Source organism: Aedes aegypti, chromosome 2, assembly GCF_002204515.2.
Source record: "Aedes aegypti strain LVP_AGWG chromosome 2, AaegL5.0 Primary Assembly, whole genome shotgun sequence".
Taxonomy (NCBI): domain Eukaryota; kingdom Metazoa; phylum Arthropoda; class Insecta; order Diptera; family Culicidae; genus Aedes; species Aedes aegypti.
The window spans coordinates 460,394,160-460,415,522 of NC_035108.1; the positions used below are offsets into that span (position 1 = coordinate 460,394,160).

At 36.2% G+C, this 21,363-nt stretch overlaps 1 protein-coding gene across 1 annotated transcript; it reads right to left on the reverse strand.

Annotated features, from left to right (window-relative positions):
* Nucleotides 1-409: 409 nt before the first annotated feature.
* On the reverse strand, nucleotides 410-20,252 carry LOC5569697. Its single transcript, XM_001658635.2, has 2 exons — nucleotides 19,747-20,252; nucleotides 410-624 (listed from the first exon to the last, which is right to left on the reverse strand). The coding sequence occupies exons 1-2, from the start codon at nucleotides 20,165-20,167 to the stop codon at nucleotides 461-463; spliced, it is 585 nt and encodes a 194-aa protein (XP_001658685.2). The 5' UTR covers nucleotides 20,168-20,252; the 3' UTR covers nucleotides 410-460.
* Nucleotides 20,253-21,363: the final 1,111 nt, after the last annotated feature.

The following is a 21,363-nucleotide window of genomic DNA, read 5'->3' on the forward strand; positions in this document are numbered from 1 at the left end:
ACGGTCTTACAGTTGAGGTCGAAATAGGCATATCTGTCAAAAGATGCAAACTCTAGTGGAATTAAATGGTATAGTACTAAATTCAGGTTTTTAATTACTAATTACTTAATACATTTCGCAAGCGGATAGTATCGCCTGGCATGTTTTGACCTCAGACAAAATATACCGGACAATCCCACCGAACAAACAGTTACGAATGAATGAAGCCTGTGATCTGCTTCCATTTCGGCTCCTTTCTTATAATTCATTATCGTGTCAAACACCAGATGCCGTTTCGCGCTCCATTCCCACACCTCATCCTGCTCAGTATCCCTTTTTATCACACGACAACCACCGGTCGAAAAGCGTGTGAGTAAGTATTACGTAATCGAGTGCGAGAGTTTCGGATTGTCAGCTGAGGAGCCTGAGCTTCGGCCACGAAATGTGTCTTTAATCTTGTTTAATTTATTCATAAATCTAATTAATGAACACTTTCATTTTTCAATCTCCTCCGTTCCAGCCGATGCCGGGCCGATACTTCCATGAAGGCGATAAACTCCTCGTCCAGCGCTTCATCGTCTTCGGCAACGACGGCTTCTTGGCCGTTTTGCAGCTCCCAAGTGGCCGCTTCTGCGTAGGCAAGGGCTGTCATGTGATGGAATCGAGACGAACCGAGAAAGAGAGAAAAAAAACATACGGAATCAGGCAACAAATCAGCAATGTTCAATCGGCAGGCAAATTAAAAAGCATTTAAAGAAGAGTAACAATATTTGATTTATCGAATAGTACCCAAGTAACTACCGTGCACCCCCGCTAATTTAAACGATACCTCATGCAAACCATCGGGGTTCATTTTTAATTTGAACATCTAGTCACCCTAGAAACGTGTTTCTGGTTACCTCTTTCACTGTTTTGTTTTGATTCAGCGTTCCGTTCCACAGCGTTCCATCTTACTTCACCCCAATCCATGAGCTAAATGACGTTTGAACCATTTTTAATCTGAACGATGTGCAAATTAGCGGGGTACAGATTAAAAAGTGTTCAAGTGTTCAGATTAAATGTGGTCAAACCAACGGGGGTACAACCATTAAGGTGAAACAGTTTCGAACCAGTTCAGGGGCCCAGATAGCCGTAACGGTAAACGCGCAGCTATTCAGCAAGACCAAGCTGAGGGTCGTGGGTTCGAATCCCACCGGTTTAGGATCTTTTCGGGTTGGAAATTTTCTCGACTTCCCAGGGCATAGAGTATCTTCGTACCTGCCACACGATATACTCATGCAAAAATGGTCATTGGCATAGTAAGCTCTCAGTTAATAACTGTGGAAGTGCTCATTAGATCACTAAGCTGAGAAGCAGGCTCTGTCCCAGTGGGGACGTAACGCCAGAAAGAAGAAGAAGAAGAAGAAGTTTCGAACCAAACTTGTAAGATTGCACTGAAACTTCAAAGGCACGAATCTCGCTTTGTGCACAAGCGGAAAGCTTAAAAAATAGATCAGAAATGTTTGCCAACTATTTATCCAGTTTAATGCCTTTGAAATCGTGAGTAGGGGCACAAGTCGGCCATTGCGACGGCCATCTTTGGTTCCGAGATGTTTCACCTTAAGTCATCGCCTTAATATGATTAGACATCAACTTTAGTAATGGAAGATTGCTTGTTCTGTAAAGCTTCATGGTTATTTGGTTACATTATTATGGCTTTAAAAGGTAGTGTAAAAGTGCTTAAAAGTTAAATAATGCAGTGTTTCGAATCTTCCATGAAGTTGCTTTAATGTGGCGTACCTTCAAATTTGTTATTATAAAGCAATCTCCCATTATAGAAGTTGATTTCTTATAATAATTTAAATCATGTTTACTTGGGTATGCTCATGCTTATGTTTACTTGGGTAGCCATATCCAGCATCTTACTTGAGCAGGTTATTTGTGTAGGCACTTTAAAATTCGAAAAACGCCAATGGAAGCATAAAGATAAGCAAAAAAATCAAAAAGTTTACAATAAAAACTGTAAAACATTATTGCTAAAGATTTTTTGTGTATTTTTTTTAATTTGTCCTTCCAAATCTTCTAATATTGTAGTTCTCATTTTTATTTTTATTTTTTTTTTTGGGAAATATTGAATTCCAAATCGCTTATTTTCAAATTATTGCATGGTGAATACTGGAACACCTTCCCTATGCTATTCTGTATTTTTTGTTGCTAATTTATACTCAATTATTCGAAATATTTCACTAATTGTTTTTGGATAAATCAGTGATGGTTATCTTTTTCCTTGGACATGATAATATTTTCCCCGCAATGTTCAATCATGTGGTGGCGGGTGGTTTCAAACAACTTGAGGTATTTGCTGCTCCTTCCAGCTGTTGTTACGCAAGCTTTCCTTCCATTGGGCATAGCATTGGAGGATCCAAACAAGCATGCAGGAGAGAAGTCGCATTAGCTACTTTTAATCGTTGTCCAATTTTGGAGCTTGCAAGACCGCTATTGCAACAATGATCTTTGATAATTTTATTTCGAATAAGTTATGCGTAATCCAGCGTCAAACGGTTCACTGAGGTGAATTTACTTATTTCGAAACCGAATTGCAATTCCTCAAGGACGAAAAAGATTTCATTAGCATGACATGAATTCAATGATTTCTAGTTTTTAGATATTTAATGATTGATTTATAAAAAAATGAGCTAAGTTCGCATGCGAGTTATATGTATTTAATAAAAAACATACAGTGTTAAGAGTATTCTTTCTCGATAGGTAAACCTTGAATTCTTAAGAAACTTGCTTTACCAAAGAAAATTACCCACCTCCCTATGATGCGAATTTTCAAAGTTTGTTTTCGCAATTAATTCATTGGCCGCAAAGCAGCGTACAAGCACAATTCCTCACATGTTGTAAGCAAAAAGAGAGATTTGAGTTAAAATTATCCCCAAATAATAAAATAATTGTTCGTTTTGCGAAGATTTACGTTTAACCGTTTATGTGCATTAGGATCATTTGTGGCCAATTTTAAATAGGGTAGGCGGAATTTTACATTAGGAACATTAAATCAACTATTTTTTGTTTTTTATTGTAGGCCTTGAATTCAATTTAAGTGTTCTAGTCTTGTAGATTTCCCCGGAATCATTTAAAAATTTAAAAAAAAGCAAGATATTTTTGAGTTCTAACTTAGTAGTTAATAGTAATAACGCTCATCATCAATACTGGTCGGATTTTAGAACATTATGTTCAGCAAGAAAGAGTCATTTAACACGTCATAAGATCTCCATGTTCACAGAAAAGATCGATAATCACATAATCAGTTCAATTGAGAACCAATTTTAATTTCAAAACCAGTCTAATTTCATGGAATATATTGTTCGTTTAGTTAAGGAATAGATTCTCGTGCACATTTTTAACGTGGAAAAATAAATACTCACGCGTCAGTTTCTATGGCACTTTCATAGAAGCACGCACCTTGCATTCAATGTACAATCCAACATAATGCGTTACATGTGCGTTACATGTGCATTACTTGTTGGTTTTGTTAGCTACGACACCATCCAATATTTGGCAAACATGGTGGGAGAATATTGGTGGGGATTGCTTATCAAACCTTCCGGTCCGCCTCATAGTTACGTACTATTTGGTGCTGGGTGTAGTTCTTGTTTTTCCAGCTGTATTGAAAAGCATGAGCCATAGTCTTTGGCATACAATCGGGTCTTTCTTTAGCAGAAAAGAACCGAAATGTCTATCGACGACCGGTGATTGCTAGCAGATATAGTGGAGAGCTTGTCTTGATACGTTCATCGCTTCAAGCTAGTTGAAAAACTGAATACACTGATTGCCTGTCGATCAGAGCCGAACTAGGCATAGATCGTCTACATACATCTGAATCTACATGTCTCCGATGTATTACATCGTTCCAGGTGGGAGTTATCTGATATGTGAATATGGTACCATAACAGAATTTTCCATCTGAACGAAGTGATAAATCATAATATTCCGCAAACTGTATCACACATCTACAGAATGTATTGCGTGAAGTTAAGACACAGCAGAGTATTGGGTACATAGGACCAAGTCCCTGCCGGGTGGCGCGAAACTGATGAGCGATAGACAATAGAATCAACAACACTGCCATAAGGGATAGTAAGCATGTGACTATTGTCGAAACTATGATTAGGAGGCAAATCAACATCCCAAGATCAAATTTTTGTTACAACCCAATGTAGGTATTATTAAATTAGGCTGTAGAAAATGATAAATATCTGATCACTTAGGAACCCTGCAACAGGTAACAAATGCTCGTAGTCTGTTTTCTTAGAATACACATGTATAAATTGTTAAAATTGCCGAATCATACGCGGAATTTATTAAACGGATCATGAAATTAGGACTGAAATCATAATGATGATAGATTATCAACTTTCCTTTCGTCTTGCTATTTGTTACCGTTAGAATCACCAAACTGATTGGTTTCCCACTACTTACACCAATACAACAGCACGAAAACTGAAGTATTATAATCGCGCGTTGGAACTTTCAATATCCATATATTACATCAATAGTGAATTCTTGTATGTAGCCAGTATAAATAACAGAATCATCAACTTCTTGAACATTCTTCAACTGAAAACAGGATGCTTGTTTTATCAAACATGCTCAATCTGCACCTAAAATCTCGGATCCAAATAGTTTTCTAAATAAAAATTGTATCTAAATAAAACGTGTAGGCCAACAAAACATAATTGAGTAGGAGTTTACAAGTTACTTAGCACATGAAAAGCAGTTTAAATTAATCTATTACTAGATCAACACTAATGCTCACATTTTTATATTCTCATTTCATCATGGTCCTCATTGCTCGAGCGGAGACGAACACCCTGGAGATGGAAAAATCGACAGCGCTACGATAAGGAAACGTAACAGATGAGAAACTATCGATACATTTATCAATTATAAAACCCCGTTTTAATGTTAACACTTTGTTTCTGTTTTTTCTGTTTTTTTTCGTTTCAGCAATCAAATAACCGAACCAACTCTACTATCTTTTCGTTTCTTCTTCGTTATACTTATAGTCCTTCTGGCACTGAACCGAGTGGTGCGCCTTCCGCTTTCTTACTGGTGCTGTTTTTCCTGTACATTTGGCATAGTGTCGGAGGTGGTGTACTGTATTTGCTATACAACGCACTACTTTCGATATTGTGCTTGGCGTGTGGGGAAGCAGTACTAGTGGTGAAGCGGAGGGCGCCATTCGGTTTAGTGCCAGAGGGACTAAATCTATTTAATGTATCTGAAGCTTGTGGGACCGCTTTAATTCCGGCGCCTGCTTGTGGAAGATCCCGGTGTGCTAAACGGTATAGGACATGTTAACGGGGGAGGCTTGGTAGGTCCTCACCCAGCCCGTGTCTAGATGGGCGGATAATTGTCTGCCAGGGTGTGGATTGAGCAATTACAATTACAATTACAATTACATGGTGGGAGAATATTTTGGTGTGACAAAATTATTTAGGTGTGAGTCTATTAGAGGGCAAAATCCTCAATATTAAAATTTAAACATCTTCTTCAGATTGCCGTTAAACAGGGTAACATTAATTTAAATGTTTCTTATAGTAAGTAGTTCAACATTTATGGATTGATTATTGAGGATTTTGCCCTCTAATAGACTCACACCTAAATAATTTTGTCACACCAAAATATTCTCCCACCATGTTTGCCATATATTGGATGGTGTCGTAGCTAACAAAACCAACAAGTAATGCACATGTAACGCACATGTAACGCATTATGTTGGATTGTACATTGAATGCAAGGTGCGTGCTTCTATGAAAGTGCCATAGAAACTGACGCGTGAGTATTTATTTTTCCACGTTAAAAATGTGCACGAGAATCTATTCCTTAACTAAACGAACAATATTTTCAATGCATCAATGGTCATTTTCTTCCTTATACTCATGAGCTAATAAGATAAATTTTGTAAAAATAAAGTTCCGTTCATGCGTGATTGTTTTCATCATTTTGAAACAATAATTTCCTTGATTATTGATGATACTTCAAAGATTCATGTCTCACATCAGTTCTGCTAATGATATAAGCAAAGAAAATGCGATTTATACTAAAAATGACGTCACCTAAAACGATTCCGTTGTCTAAATTTTCATAAGTATTTTCAATTCGCCAAAATTGAAGAATTAATTCAAATAATACAAAATGTCCTTATTGTCTACCTTTAGGCGTATGCCGCGGTTCAAGGTGTTTCTAATTTTAAAATAACTTAAAAAGCAAATGGCTTGTAAGATTTTGGCCTTCATGTTTGGCTTCAGGGGTCATGATATTTGGCCCGAACAAATTTGGAATTTGGAACCCCACTTCAAATTTGTCAACAATTCAGAGGGAAGGAATATATAAAATGTCTTATTTTCTGGACTGGAAACAGGAAATTTTTGTTAAGAATTATGAAAAATGATGTAGATCGATGTTAGAAAGAATAAAAAAATGACGTGATAATTGTTCTAAACATTTTGATTTGACGAGTTAATGTGGCATGTTTTGCAGCATATGAGAATAAAAAAATGATATATTTACCTGAATTTCCATTTTATTATTAATTGCCCAAAACCCCCCTTTTGGGCATAAATTTTGATGGAAGGCGACAAAAGAAGATTTTAACATTTGTTCATGCCTTAGTACCGTTCTGATTCAAATTCCGGACAGCTTCAAATTCCGGACAGCTTCAAATCCCGGACAGCTTCAAATCCCGGACACTCAACTTTGTATGGGAAAGATTTCAATTGAAATGTTTCAAAATTTTCCGTTCAAAAGCTCCCAATTTGGAGACTCGTTTTATTTAACTTTTTCCATAGCAATCCGTAAAAAATTACAATGCTTAACTAGTTTTGACGTTTTTCTAACGGGTGGTAGAGTTTATTTAACGATTTAACTTTTCAAATTTTGCTTTTCATGAGCTGTCCGGAATTCGAATCAAAGCGTCCGGAATAAGAAGCGAAAGTGAAGTGGTGTCCGAAATAAGAATCATCACCTATCATTCGAGAGGTAAGTGTCTTGATAGCATAATAACGCTGAGATATCATATAGATTGATTCGATTTGTATGCTTTTAGATGGCTCACACTTCGAAGAGGAATATGAATCAAAACGGTAAATTATGACATTTTTAATATTACCGATCATTGTATACGTGTGTTACCCAAAATCAGCTGAATAAAAAAATCGAATTGAAACATGCTTAAATCGTTCGGAACACAAAATGCAGTATATAGTTACGAACGATGGGTCCCAGTACTTGTTTCAAAAATATCAAACTTTCAATTTTTGCATTTTCAGCATGAAACGCCTTAATGTAGGAAATTCTCTAAATAATAAGCACGTTATTCGGGAATGAACGGTTTTGTTATGGAATACTATGCTTGTAATTATGTGTGATTTCAAAAATGAGTTCAGTATTTTACACTTATTTTAAACACTCAAAGTTTGCATATAGCCCAAGCAACCAATAGTTCGGATTTTACTTAACCCATTAACGCCCGAATTATTTCATATTTCTCGCATACTCTGAGATAACGCCCTAAAAGCCATTGGTAGCCACCTGTGTAGCTCGTTGTTTCTGAGCAGAAGAAGGAATAAGCATCCAAACCAACATCACGGGCAGGTAGATAATGATCCTTTCTTCCCCATAGCGTTGTTAAATAGCATGAAAATCCATTCAAATCCTCAGAAACAACGAGCTACACTCATGGTTACCAATGGCTTTTAGGGCGAGATCAGAAGTTATGCGAGATTTGTAGTAATCACCTGATTCTTTCTGGAGTATCGCAATATGATAAGAGAATGCTAAAACCGTCATTTAAATGGAAATCTACGGTCACATTTTGTTACAGTGCACAGTGGATCATATGTACGCAAAATATTGAAAAAAAAAATCTTTGATTATTTTCGCAAATGTTTGAAGGTGGTATGGTACATTCAAAAGTGACAAGATATTATAAAAACATAATGTAAACGGTAATAACATGTTACCATAAATATAAATAACAAAAAGAGGTTTATTTGAAAACTACACCACAAAATGATGCTGAATGTGACATGTGTAGGGTCAGGCGGGGCAAGATGAGCACCCTAAGGATAAGCGCGATTTAAGCCTACTTAAACGTAATTATTTTGGTAAAATTGGTAACCATCCTTATCTTTTACATTATTACTTTGACCTCCAACCATTAAAAGTTTTAAAAAGTGATAAATAGTTTTCCAAATAACACTTTAAAAAATAGCTTTTTTATCATCGGTCAAAAAACTGCGGGGCAAGATGGGCACCCCCATAAAAAGATGCAATTTACTAAAGAAAACTATTATTATTCAATGCTTGCAATATCCCAAGATATTATCTTTAATATCTGATAATATTTATCTTCAACTAGCTTAGTTTTTGAAACTTTTATCAGAAAATAAATACCTTTTCATAAATTGCTAAGATTTTACTTAAAAAACGATTAAATTTGTTGTTTGTTTGTATATTTTTTAGAAAAATTGTTTTGTGCAAAGAAGATACCGTAAGTCAAGCTCACAGCTAAATGTGGTTCTATAATTTCACACTTTTACTTAATTTTGAACATGGTGCTCATCTTGCCCCAAGGGTGTAAATTTATTAATATAATCAAAACAATTGAAATATTTTTTAAATTTGATAAAAAGTTTTGCTCCTGATTATCTACAGAAGATTATTCTATAACTATACGGCCAAAAACGTATGAATTAATTTGCTTACGCAACGAAAATATCACTTTTAAATGAACAAATCTTATATGAAAAGGTTAATTTTTGGACTTCTATGTATTTTGGACAATATTTACGTTGTGCTGTTGATTTTTTAGCTGAAATTTATGGCCATCATATCAATTTAATGATATGCATCAGAACCCCAAATAATGTATTGAAAAAAAAATCGGTAGGAACGACACAAACTAGGGGTGCCCATCTTGCCCCGGGTGCTCATCTTGCCCCACATTCCCCTACAAAGCACACACAAGAACATACACGTACATGCACAACACATACTCGTGTGCATATACAAACATACATAAATCCATACACATATAACCGCATTCTCCACCTTTATTTTACGCCAGCCTCGTTAGTATCAAATGGTTACGGGGTACATACTTATAAAACATTCCACGAATATGGTAATTTTTGTCGTAATAAAAACCACTAAGGATTTAGTAGGATTCCCAAGATATAGACATATTGTTTCTACAGGATTCTTGAAGGTATCCATGAGTCTTTCTAATAAGACCAATCCAAATTCCCCAACTATTTCTACGAGATTTTCTCAGGTAGGGGGACTGGGGGTAGTTTGCCCACGTTAAGGAGAACAGCGATTTTAGATGTGAAAAACATTATTTTATGCTCTCTTTTTATTATGGTCGGATAGACAAACATGTTTTCTACCAAATAGTAGAAACAGCTATCCATTCTAACTTTTCTGGGGTTTATAAATTAATTTTAAAAAAATGCTTGCTTAAGTGCATATGTATTGTTTTGCGGGGTAAAACGCCCCGCTTGAGTTCGGCGTTAGCCATGCTGTAAACGAACGCACACAATCATGCATGTATATGTGTTGCATACATCCGGGCGTTTGTTCAGATGTTATTGTTCAATAATAGTATACATGCTGATGCGAAAAATGTACATTTGTAAGGTTCCAATTATTGTGTAACTTCAACGTGGCATTACGTTTGGTAGAATTTGAATTCAAACGGCTGTTTCAGTGTTATGATATAGGGATGGGCGTTTTGCCCCCAAAGTTGATTAAAGTTTAGGTCCTTCAATAAGCTTTTTGAGGGCAAATTTAACATATATTTTGCACATAATACAAACTATGACAGTGCACAAGTTGGCTCTTGGCAATAGTTTCAGTAATTTGGTTATTTATCGACCTAAAATATGACATTGAAAATCGCACAAAATTGCAACGAAAACAGCGGAAAACGTTTTTATACGATTTTATCGATTTGGTTGAGAAAAACACATAAAAACATATTAGGAAAAGCATTTTCATCCATTTTCTATGATCTAGGGTGAAAAAAAGCATTGTAAAACTCATCGTTCGTCCAAATCGATGGTGGCGCGTTTTGCCCCCTATGGGCATATTACCCCCAGTTCCCCTATACTAACAGTTTGCTATATAACTATAAGATAAGATTTCCACAAGACCTTCACAAGAATCCCAGCATTCGCGTAAGATTCCCAATATATTTTAAAACTTTTTGCTCACTATTTCCGTAGAATTTTTACAACATTTGCACTGTCTTTCAACATAACTCCAACAGGATTCCCACAGTATATCCTTGGGTTACCATCTAACAATTCCCACTGGAATGTCAGAATCCTTACTGGAATACAAGCATCTACACTAGAATCTCAAAATCGGCACTGAAAATCTATGATCTATGCTTGAATCCAGGATCCACACTGGAAACTCAAACACTCCACTGGTATCCCCATATCGCACTGAAATCCTAGGATCCGCATCTGAAATCCATACTGGAATATTCCAGGATCCTCAGTGAATTCCATGGAGCTACACTGGAAATGCAAAATACTCACTGGTGCTCAAATATCTACACTGAAATCCTAAAATTGGCACTGAAATCCAGGCATTCACATTAGAAAACAAGGACCCATGTTCTAATCCTGCGGTTCACACTAATATCGCAAGATCCATACTGGAGTATCAAGATACTGGAACCCCAAGGTACCCACTGAAATTTCAGGTTTCACATTAGAATTACACGAACCATGTTACAATCCCAGGATTCAAACTGGAATGTCAGTATACACAATGGAATACCAAGATCCACACTGACACACTATGATCTGAACAACAGTCCCAGGATATACATAAAAATACAACAAACCTAGTGTAATCCCAATATCTACATTAGAAGCCAGAGTTCCACAATACAGCAACACAATCTACACTATAATCCTAAGATTCACACTGGAACCCTTGGAACTAGACTGGAACACCAGGATTCACATTGTTATTCCAGGATCCACACGGAATTCCCAGAACTCACACTGAAACCCTATGATCCACATTTCAATCCCAGAACCCACACTGGATTCCCAGAACCCTTACGGGATTCCCAGAATCCTTACGGGATTCCCAGAATCCTCACGGGATTCCCAGAATCCCCACGGGATTCCCAGAATCCTCACGGGATTCCCAGAATCCTCACGGGATTCCCAGAATCCTCACGGGATTCCCAGAATCCTCACGGGATTCCCAGAATCCTCACGGGATTCCCAGAATCCTCACGGGATTCCCAGAATCCTCACGGGATTCCCAGAATCCTCACGGGATTCCCAGAATCCTCACGGGATTCCCAGAATCCTCACGGGATTCCCAGAATCCTCACGGGATTCCCAGAATCCTCACGGGATTCCCAGAATCCTCACGGGATTCCCAGAATCCTCACGGGATTCCCAGAATCCTCACGGGATTCCCAGAATCCTCACGGGATTCCCAGAATCCTCACGGGATTCCCAGAATCCTCACTGGAATCCCAAAACATATTCTTAAATCTTAGGATTCACTCTGGAATCCCGGAATCCACACTGACTTCCGGTACAGGATCCATTCTATAATTGTTCAGGAATCTCTGATTTGCAAACCACGCTTATTACAGTATACGATGAGGGTGGTGATGCCGATAAGAGCTCTTAACAAAACAGATATGTTTTATGCTGACAGCGCAACCTAGTGGAAAAAATCTGAATTAAAAAACTTGTCATTGGACTGCCCTTAAGGTCTTTCACAACTTTTCCAAAGATACCAACCATCCATTTTGTAATTGTAATTGTAATTGCTCAATCCACACCCTGGCAGACAATTATCCGCCCATCTAGACACGGGCTGGGTGAGGACCTACCAAGCCTCCCCCGTTAACATGTCCTATACCGTTTAGCACACCGGGATCTTCCACAAGCAGGCGCCGGAATTAAAGCGGTCCCACAAGCTTCAGATACATTAAATAGATATAGTCCCTCTGGCACTAAACCGAATGGCGCCCTCCGCTTCACCACTAGTACTGCTTCCCCACACGCCAAGCACAATATCGAAAGTAGCGCGTTGTATAGCAAATACAGTACACCACCTCCGACACTATGCCAAATGTACAGGAAAAACAGCACCAGTAAGAAAGCGGAAGGCGCACCACTCGGTTCAGTGCCAGAAGGACTATAAGTATAACGAAGAAGAAATGAAAAGATAGTAGAGTTGGTTCGGTTATTTGATTGCTGAAACGAAAAAAAAACAGAAACAAAGTGTTAACATTAAAACGGGGTTTTATAATTGATAAATGAATCGATAGTTTCTCATCTGTTACGTTTCCTTATCGTAGCGCTGTCGATTTTTTCCATCTCCAGGGTGTTCGTCTCCGCTCGAGCAATGAGGACCATGATGAAATGAGAATATAAAAATGTGAGCATTAGTGTTGATCTAGTAATAGATTAATTTAAACTGCTTTTCATGTGCTAAGTAACTTGTAAACTCCTACTCAATTATGTTTTGTTGGCCTACACGTTTTATTTAGACACAATTTTTATTTAGAAAACTATTTGGATCCGAGATTTTAGGTGCAGATTGAGCATGTTTGATAAAACAAGCATCCTGTTTTCAGTTAAAGAATGTTCAAGAAGTTGATGATTCTGTTATTTATACTGGCTACATACAAGAATTCACTATTGATGTAATATATGGATATTGAAAGTTCCAACGCGCGATTATAATACTTCAGTTTTCGTGCTGTTGTATTGGTGTAAGTAGTGGGAAACCAATCAGTTTGGTGATTCTAACGGTAACAAATAGCAAGACGAAAGGAAAGTTGATAATCTATCATCATTATGATTTCAGTCCTAATTTCATGATCCGTTTAATAAATTCCGCGTATGATTCGGCAATTTTAACAATTTATACATGTGTATTCTAAGAAAACAGACTACGAGCATTTGTTACCTGTTGCAGGGTTCCTAAGTGATCAGATATTTATCATTTTCTACAGCCTAATTTAATAATACCTACATTGGGTTGTAACAAAAATTTGATCTTGGGATGTTGATTTGCCTCCTAATCATAGTTTCGACAATAGTCACATGCTTACTATCCCTTATGGCAGTGTTGTTGATTCTATTGTCTATCGCTCATCAGTTTCGCGCCACCCGGCAGGGACTTGGTCCTATGTACCCAATACTCTGCTGTGTCTTAACTTCACGCAATACATTCTGTAGATGTGTGATACAGTTTGCGGAATATTATGATTTATCACTTCGTTCAGATGGAAAATTCTGTTATGGTACCATATTCACATATCAGATAACTCCCACCTGGAACGATGTAATACATCGGAGACATGTAGATTCAGATGTATGTATACGATCTATGCCTAGTTCGGCTCTGATCGACAGGCAATCAGTGTATTCAGTTTTTCAACTAGCTTGAAGCGATGAACGTTTCAAGACAAGCTCTCCACTATATCTGCTAGCAATCACCGGTCGTCGATAGACATTTCGGTTCTTTTCTGCTAAAGATAGATCCGATTGTATGCCAAAGACTATGGCTCATGCTTTTCAATACAGCTGGAAAAACAAGAACTACACCCAGCACCAAATAGTACGTAACTATGAGGCGGACCGGAAGGTTTGATGAGCAATCCCCACCAACTTTTCCAAAGATACCAACCATCCATTTTGTCTAAAAAATTAACTATTCAAAAATGTTACTGATCTCAAAATAGATCAATGGGCGTTAATGGGTTAAGCATGTGAGAGTTTTGTAAAAAATTGGGTTAGTCAGATTTGAATCAATAAATAGCATATATTTCTGACAGATAAAAATATCTGGTTCTCAGAGCCTTTCTTTTAGAACATTAACATTCAAATATCTTTGATCAGTTATAAAACTCTAGTATCACTCAGAATCATACGGCGACGATATTGCAACGAATTGATTGATTATCTATTTTTGTGATAAGGGAACTTTGGTCGGTAATATTGCTCCGTTCCTGCATGATTTATATGAGCACTCTGTTTTATGATACTTTGTTCTAGAAACTGTAAAACTTCGTACACAAAATGCTCATTGGTAGTGGAAAAATGAACTGGTGTGAAAAAAATCTCAATACAAGAGACAATATTTTACGCAAAGCTTATTTTCACACCCAAAACCATATAACATTTTTGTGGTAGCAATAAATCCTCATATATTTTGTGAATGAATGAATCAGATTTTTGCACGGTTTTCGCGACGGTGGCTACCCATGCAACTGAAAGTTCGGATAAAATGGCATGTTTTGGCCTAAAAGCAGCTCTCTTCATAAGTAGTTAACCGAACTTCAGTTCACATAAAGTTCATTCAAGTACCTACCTAAAAAATAATGCGCTCTCGGGCTAGGAATTGGATATAAATAGAAAGCGTTGTGTTTGGATGGGCATCTAATTCTTCCGAAAAAGGTGCACTTTGCGAAAAAGGACCACGTGATTATTGAGCTGAAATCGAATTCAGGTTAAGGGGGCAGGATCCGTCATCGATTTCGAAATTTTCAAAAGCAGTTTTTTCGTTCAAAATCAAGAAAATTTACAGGAAAATGTGTTCACTGTATTCTATTCTCCAACCGAAACACAGTGAACACATTTTCATCGGATGATTTTTAGTTCTGAACAGAAAAACTGCTCTTGAAGTTTCGATGATGACGATGATTACGATGACGGAGCGTTGAACGTTAACTTCTGCGTCCATGAGTCCTCTCATGGCGTAGGGGTAACGCGCCCTAACTAGAGATCAGGGAGTCGTGAGTTCGATTCTCACTGAGAAGACGTGTAACTTTTTTGCAAAACTTCACATCAATTTGTCCATTTAATTCAATTGCAAAGTATATGTAATGTTTAGCTTTTCGGTAGTTGTTAAACTTCCACTCGGCTGCTTAGGGGTCGTCCATAAATGACGTAGCTTTTTAGGGGGGAGGGGGGCTTCACGAATTTGTGACGATGTGTGACGATGGGGAGGGAGGGGTCCTAGCTAGTGAACGTAGCATTTTGAATCACGTCGGTAAAATAAGAGGCGCTGAAAAAATGACATACAATTATTTTTTTTATCAAATTTCTTTTTTCATTGTTTGACTTATAAAGTTGAGTTCTAAAGTGATGATTCACCTTCAAAACATTCATATGACAAGATTGGTAAGTAATTTTATATTTTCTGTAGTGCAATCAAACAGATTTTTTTATGTTTAACATTATATTCATGTAATAATAAATTTATTTATAAATAAAGATTGAAGATAGATAAATTGATTAAAAATCAAGGCTTTAATGACTTGGAAAACATTGTTTGTTTTATACATATTTTCTGTTAAAGCACATTTCTTTAAAAAACATATGTTCGTTTTGGCAAATATTATATTAAAACAAGATGTTCATTCCGTGAATTATGCTCTCAATGTTGCAGAAGATCTCCACCCAATCAACTGATCGATTTGTTTTGATATATCAATGCTCTTGATGAAATAGCCTGAATAAAACTTGATGGAAAAGCCTGGACATCAGATTCCATTTTTATCGAAATTGTTCTTTCATTCAATTTTCTTAATAACTCGGTAATTTGAAGAAAGATTATTTTTAGTATTTATTTGTTTCGTTATAGTTTGTGTAAGATTATTTCAGTATGGGGAACGATGATGAAGTTAAGCTGAAATATCAATAAAGTTGAATAACTTGTTCAATAATCGCTAAGATTTTCAAATATTACAAGTATAATCTTTTCTACATCTGGCACCTGATTGCTAAATAGATTTGAATTTGGATGATAATGACAAATATCCATTTCAAATCAAATATATCTTATCTTGATCATTTTCATTGAAATCTATTTCCTAACAACGAATAATTAAAAAAAACATTTCTCTAATATAACTAAATTTCTTTTCAACATGTTATAAAATCCATTGTACACTAACTCGTTACTGTTAGCTTCATCAATCCAATCCTAGATTTTTCCTTTTTTCTATACTTTCAGCTGTAAATTAATTTTTCATGGTAACAACAGCAAAAGTGATACAATTTATCCAACAACTTAAACAGGAAAGTTCATTTAAAACCGTTTTCCAAATTACTTTCGAGCGCTACTGCAAATCAAACATTTATTCGTTAGATTATCCTTACGTTTCAGTCAGTAATTTATATCAAAATCTGTATTGAACTTTTGAATTCCAATTTTTTGTTTTAACCCAATTGCTAAGGAAAACAAATAAAAAAATATAGGGGGGGGATTTGCTTGGAATGCTACGTATTTTCCAAGGGGGGGTATCAGAATTTGTGACAAAATGCTACGAGGGGGGAGGGGGGTGTAAAAAATCAGTGAAAAAATGCTACGTCATTTATGGACGGCCCCTTAGCCGTAAAACACGATTCATAATTAAAAACAAGTAGTAGATTTTTGTTAGTACCGTGGTGAATCAAAATCCGGACGGTACCAATATCCGGACACTCTGGTTATATTAGTCAATTAGAGTTACATTAAATGGCAATATGTTTGGTTTTTATTCACTCCGTTAATTATTAACAGTGCTTATTACTTTACATTTATTTTTAATGTAGTAACCAGCGTCAAATAATTAATAAAAATAAAAACAAATAATTTGTTCGTGTTGAACGTCATTTCGCCGCGGTTTGACTCCAACTCAAGTTTTTAGGATCGATGACCGCGCGAACATCGTTTGATTGAAAGAAAAGTTTGTGAACTATATTTTATAGCAAGTTTTAACCATAAGTGTTTAAGAAAAGATATTTCAAAAGTTTGGTGACTCCTTTGTGTGTGAGTAAGTTAAAAATACATATTTATCGGTGCTTCTAGAGACTGTCCGGGATTACGAGCCAGTGTTTTAAGATCCGGACATCTTCTAAAAGACCCTGGTTTAATTAGTGTAAGTGAGTTTTGTGCAAGAAAAAATAAGAGAAAATTTGAAAAATAGCTATTTGAAGTTTTGTGAGTATTCGAAATTTAACTCGATGTGAAATAAATAGTGTTTACTTTCATAATAACTGTTCGAGCTGCACCGACTGCTGTTCAAGCCACACGCTCCACTTCTCAGGTAATCAAACCACTAATATTACAAACGTGGTATTCTTTTTTACATTATAGGGCAAACGTAGACATCAAGCTTTTTAAATATCTATATTTTATTGTGTATTGATATGATGTTCATTAAAATTAAACGAATATTATGTGCTATTACACAGATGTCCGGATTTTGATTCATAAAGTGTCCGGATTTAAAGACATCGTTTGCATCAGTGGTCCGGATTTATGGACAAGACATGCTCAAGTATTTGAATGGTTTTCATGTTGAAATCATGATTTTTTACCAAAAAGTTCATCAGTATCGTGAAGATCTTGACTGAAACATGGTTTGAAACAATATTACATTAAAGGCATTCTAAAACAACACCTTGATATAAGCATTTGAACATTTCTCGATTACTTTTTCAAATCGACGTAAGTAACTTTTATACGGTTTTGAGAAAATTAATAAGGAAAAATCACAGTCTATCTTCTAAAACTGTTTTAAAATGAATCACCTTTTGAACATTTTTTTGCCGTGTACTTCGCTCAAATTTTGCATACACTCAGCTCACGTTCAAAAACTAGGTAGTTTCTATTATTTCCCTCAAAAATAATTATAAGAAAATGATAAGCCGTTTCATTCAGTTACTTGACGTTTTTCTACCAGTGTAAAATCGGCTCAAGTAGTGTTTTGTTTTGATTCGTGGTTAAGTCATTTTGTCTCTCCATACAGCGGGGCGGCGAAAGTAGTGGTTAGGTTGTGAAAATTGAAAATCTTACTTTCGTCGTTTTGTAAATCCGGAAATTAAACGTTCTAAAAGTGAAAAGTATTATGTTTTAGGTTGATTATTGTTGTAGCTGTTATGTCTGTTTGTTTGTTATTTTATTTACAATAGTTGGAAACAGAATGTATAATTCCATTCTAATTGATTGCGAGGCTTAAAACATGAAAAGTTTTCACGATTGAAAAATGTTTGACATAATTTAAAATCTATTTGATGAGAAATTTTATGTTTCATCGAACTCTAATCCCTCTCTGTGGCTTATCCAGTACTGCGGGGTGGGTGATTACTGTATGTATGATGGTTGTTGCTCTCAATTCTTGGTTCATTCTAGGATTTTTTATTGTTATCAACACTTTTCCATTCTGCAAAGTTAAGGCAATAATTGTGTGGCCCATGATTTAAAATCGTATTTTCTACGAAATAGTGATTATTATTGGGGGTGACGTACAAAAGCCCTTTCATCACACAAGACTGTAGAATGTGTAAGTAGTCTTAATATGTGCTTTTATTATCCGAGTAATGCATGCCGCTAAAATGTTTGTAGTGTTCTATTTTTATTTGTTTAAACAGGATTTGTTATGCTCCATAAATTATATAGATATTGTAGTTTTTCTGTTGATGTGACACATTAAATGTGTCTCAAATTTTGAGAGCGCTTCAACTATACTGCATCGAACATGCTGCCTAAATGCTGTTGTAATTTTCTATTCTTAAGCTTTTTTTTAAATAATGTTGTACGTTGTACTGTTTCAAAAGCTTGTTATAGTGTTCCAGAATTTGAACAGCTGTCGTAATGTTCTTCTGCTGTGAGACATTTCATAGCGCAACTGACAGACAACTCTTGAAGATTTCATAGATGTCATTATTAATGCGTATGACTTCATTTTCGAAAAATATAGTACACTGTAAACTTGGCACTACCCTTTAAGGCGTAAAAAGCACCCATTTTTTCCTCATGTATGAAGCTGTCAAAAAATGTGGTATTTTTTTGTTTTGGATAATGGGTATTTTGTATCCTTTTATTAGTTCAAATGCTTTACTCTTTAATGGGTGAAGAATGTCTTTAGGATTTCTTATGAAAACTCTTATCGGCCATTATCTTTTGTTCGTCACCCAAGTCGTGTTCGGATCGCTTATTGTGAACAGTTGCGGACAAATGGACAAGTTTCAACATTTTCGGGTAAGTTTAAAATCAAAAAACTTCATTCATTCCGTTGTTAACTAAAGAAATGCTGTTGTCTTTGTAGGTTTGGCGAAAAATGCAATTGTGTAGCCATGGTTGAGCTAAAGAAGGCAGATTTTTACGACCAAAAGCGGACGCATAGAAAATAGTATTCCGGTCAATGCGAGGACCAATGACTGGAATTAGTATAAGCTGCAGATTTTTCAGTCTTGAAGAAAATTTATAGTTAATAAGATTATAAAACATTGTAGCATTGTAGGTTAAGTGCATTTCATTATTATTTTTTATTTTATATAGGCCCTAATAAAGTGTTTTATTGCTCATTGATTTTTATTGCCCTGGCTCCATTTATTTATTTTTATTTAATTCGCATTAAAAAGTTAAATCTAGAAAATAAATAAAAGAGTATATTTTACCCACTATCTAAACTGAATTGATTACGAATAGTGGGTAAAATTCACTCGTTGAATTGACGTACAAGCGGTTTACTCTTTAATGAGTAAAGGCCCTTTACTCTTTTTAAGAGTTAAACTAGTTTCTCTCAAAGAGGGTACTTTTTTACCCATTAAAGGGTACTTTAGTCTTACAGTGTAGAGCGTTCAACAAAACATAATTTGTCTGACTTCTAGCTCACTGTAGACCAAAGGCCATTTCAACGGATGCTAACCTATTCTTATCTACAGCAGCACAAACCTTCATCCGCCTCATCTTCGGAGTCGTGCACGGTGAGGCGCCTCCTCAGGCGCACATTTTCCTCCCGCAGCAGCAGGGCGTGCTGCTTCCAGTAGTTCAACTGATGCTGGTACTGCCACTTGACGATATTCTGGTACGTTTTCATCCACACATTCTGGGCGTGCTTGATCTGGGGACAACTTGGTCCGACACCGACCGGCCTCGCCTCTACTCGCCTTCGTCGATGGTGCACGAATCCGGCCGATTCCGGAGCAGCTTTATGGGAACCGTGTTCCCGCAAACTGTGCTCGAAGGCACGCTTCGTGTGATGCTTGGCGCTCTTCTTGCGCTTGTACTTCCGTTTGTTTCTGCTACGTAGAGATTTGTCCTTGGCGGTGGATTTGCCACTGGCTTTGCCATCCGGATCGGTGGATTTTTTCATCGAATAAAAGGGGTTTAAATTTACTCAATGAAACTAATGAATCGCTTGATTTGTGTTTTTGTTGAGAATGGGAAATAAACAAAGAGCATGAACATATCGTTTTCGTTTCCTTTTTCATTCATAGCAGTGATGCCAGATGATAGGTAGAACCCTTTAACATTATTTTCAATTGGGTTGTTAAGGGGTTACGTGTATTTTACTCATTCTGAATCTATATGTTAAATATCCATGAAATCCATGATGGAGTCTCTGGAATAACTTCGGGGTTTATCCTTAAAAAATCCAGGTTGAATTCATGAGGGTATCTAGATTTATTTTCATGAAGGAACCCCTTAAGGCCGTTAAAGAGTCAATAAATTAATGATTTAGGCAAATATCTGAATTAGTTTGTAATAAACTAACTGAAAAAATAAACACCTTGAGAAAATGCATACAGAAATACGAGCAAAAAAATGCTTTCTAGCTGGATTTTCAGAAAAATTCTTGTGAAAACTTCTATCTCATGATTCCTATTTGGATTGTTAGTCTTTTCTTTTATTAATTCCCGTTCAGTCTATTTTTTGTTTCCGTTTTGGTCTCTTTTTTCAAGCATAAGGTCTCTAAGGTTCCTATTTTAAGGTCACTCACACTTAAGGGCACCGACGGTTTGACCAACATTGACACCGCCCTCGAATGGCGATTCCTCCAAGTCTTTCACAATAAATTGTACCATGATTTTTTACAGAAATTTTCCAAAAATTCCCTCCAGGGATTCAACCTGAAGACATTCAGAGAAATGCTTCGTTTAATCCTCCCTGCTGGAATTTTGTAGATGCCTTCCTGATGGAATACCTAGAGTAGAGAAAGAAAGAATTTCTAATTCAATCTTTCATAGAGTTCCTGGTCGATTCTCTCGCGGAAATATAGAATGTTTTTCAGGAAAAAAAATATTGGAACTTTTTGGTTAATTTCCTGAAGGAATTTCCGATAACCCTGAAAAATTCTATTCTAAATTCTAAAATTCTAATTCTAACTTCGTTAAAAAACTACTCTCTCGAAAATTATTGTTGAAATAATTAGAGAAAATACTGATGAAGTCTCTGAAGGAATATCTTTATAGGATTTTTTTCCAGAATGTTTAGGAAGAAGATTTTTTGAATTACCAGTAAAATCACCGGAAAAATGTTGGTGCTGTTTCTGAACACATTTCTAGTGGA

Bases quoted from the DNA above. Each gene is read 5' to 3' on its own strand.
- LOC5569697 (XM_001658635.2), bottom strand. From the start codon at position 20,167: ATGAAAAAATCCACCGATCCGGATGGCAAAGCCAGTGGCAAATCCACC. The intron at 625-19,746 runs GTTTGTGCTGCT...ATCACATGACAG, and splicing joins CGAAGATGAGGCGGATGAAG to CCCTTGCCTACGCAGAAGCG.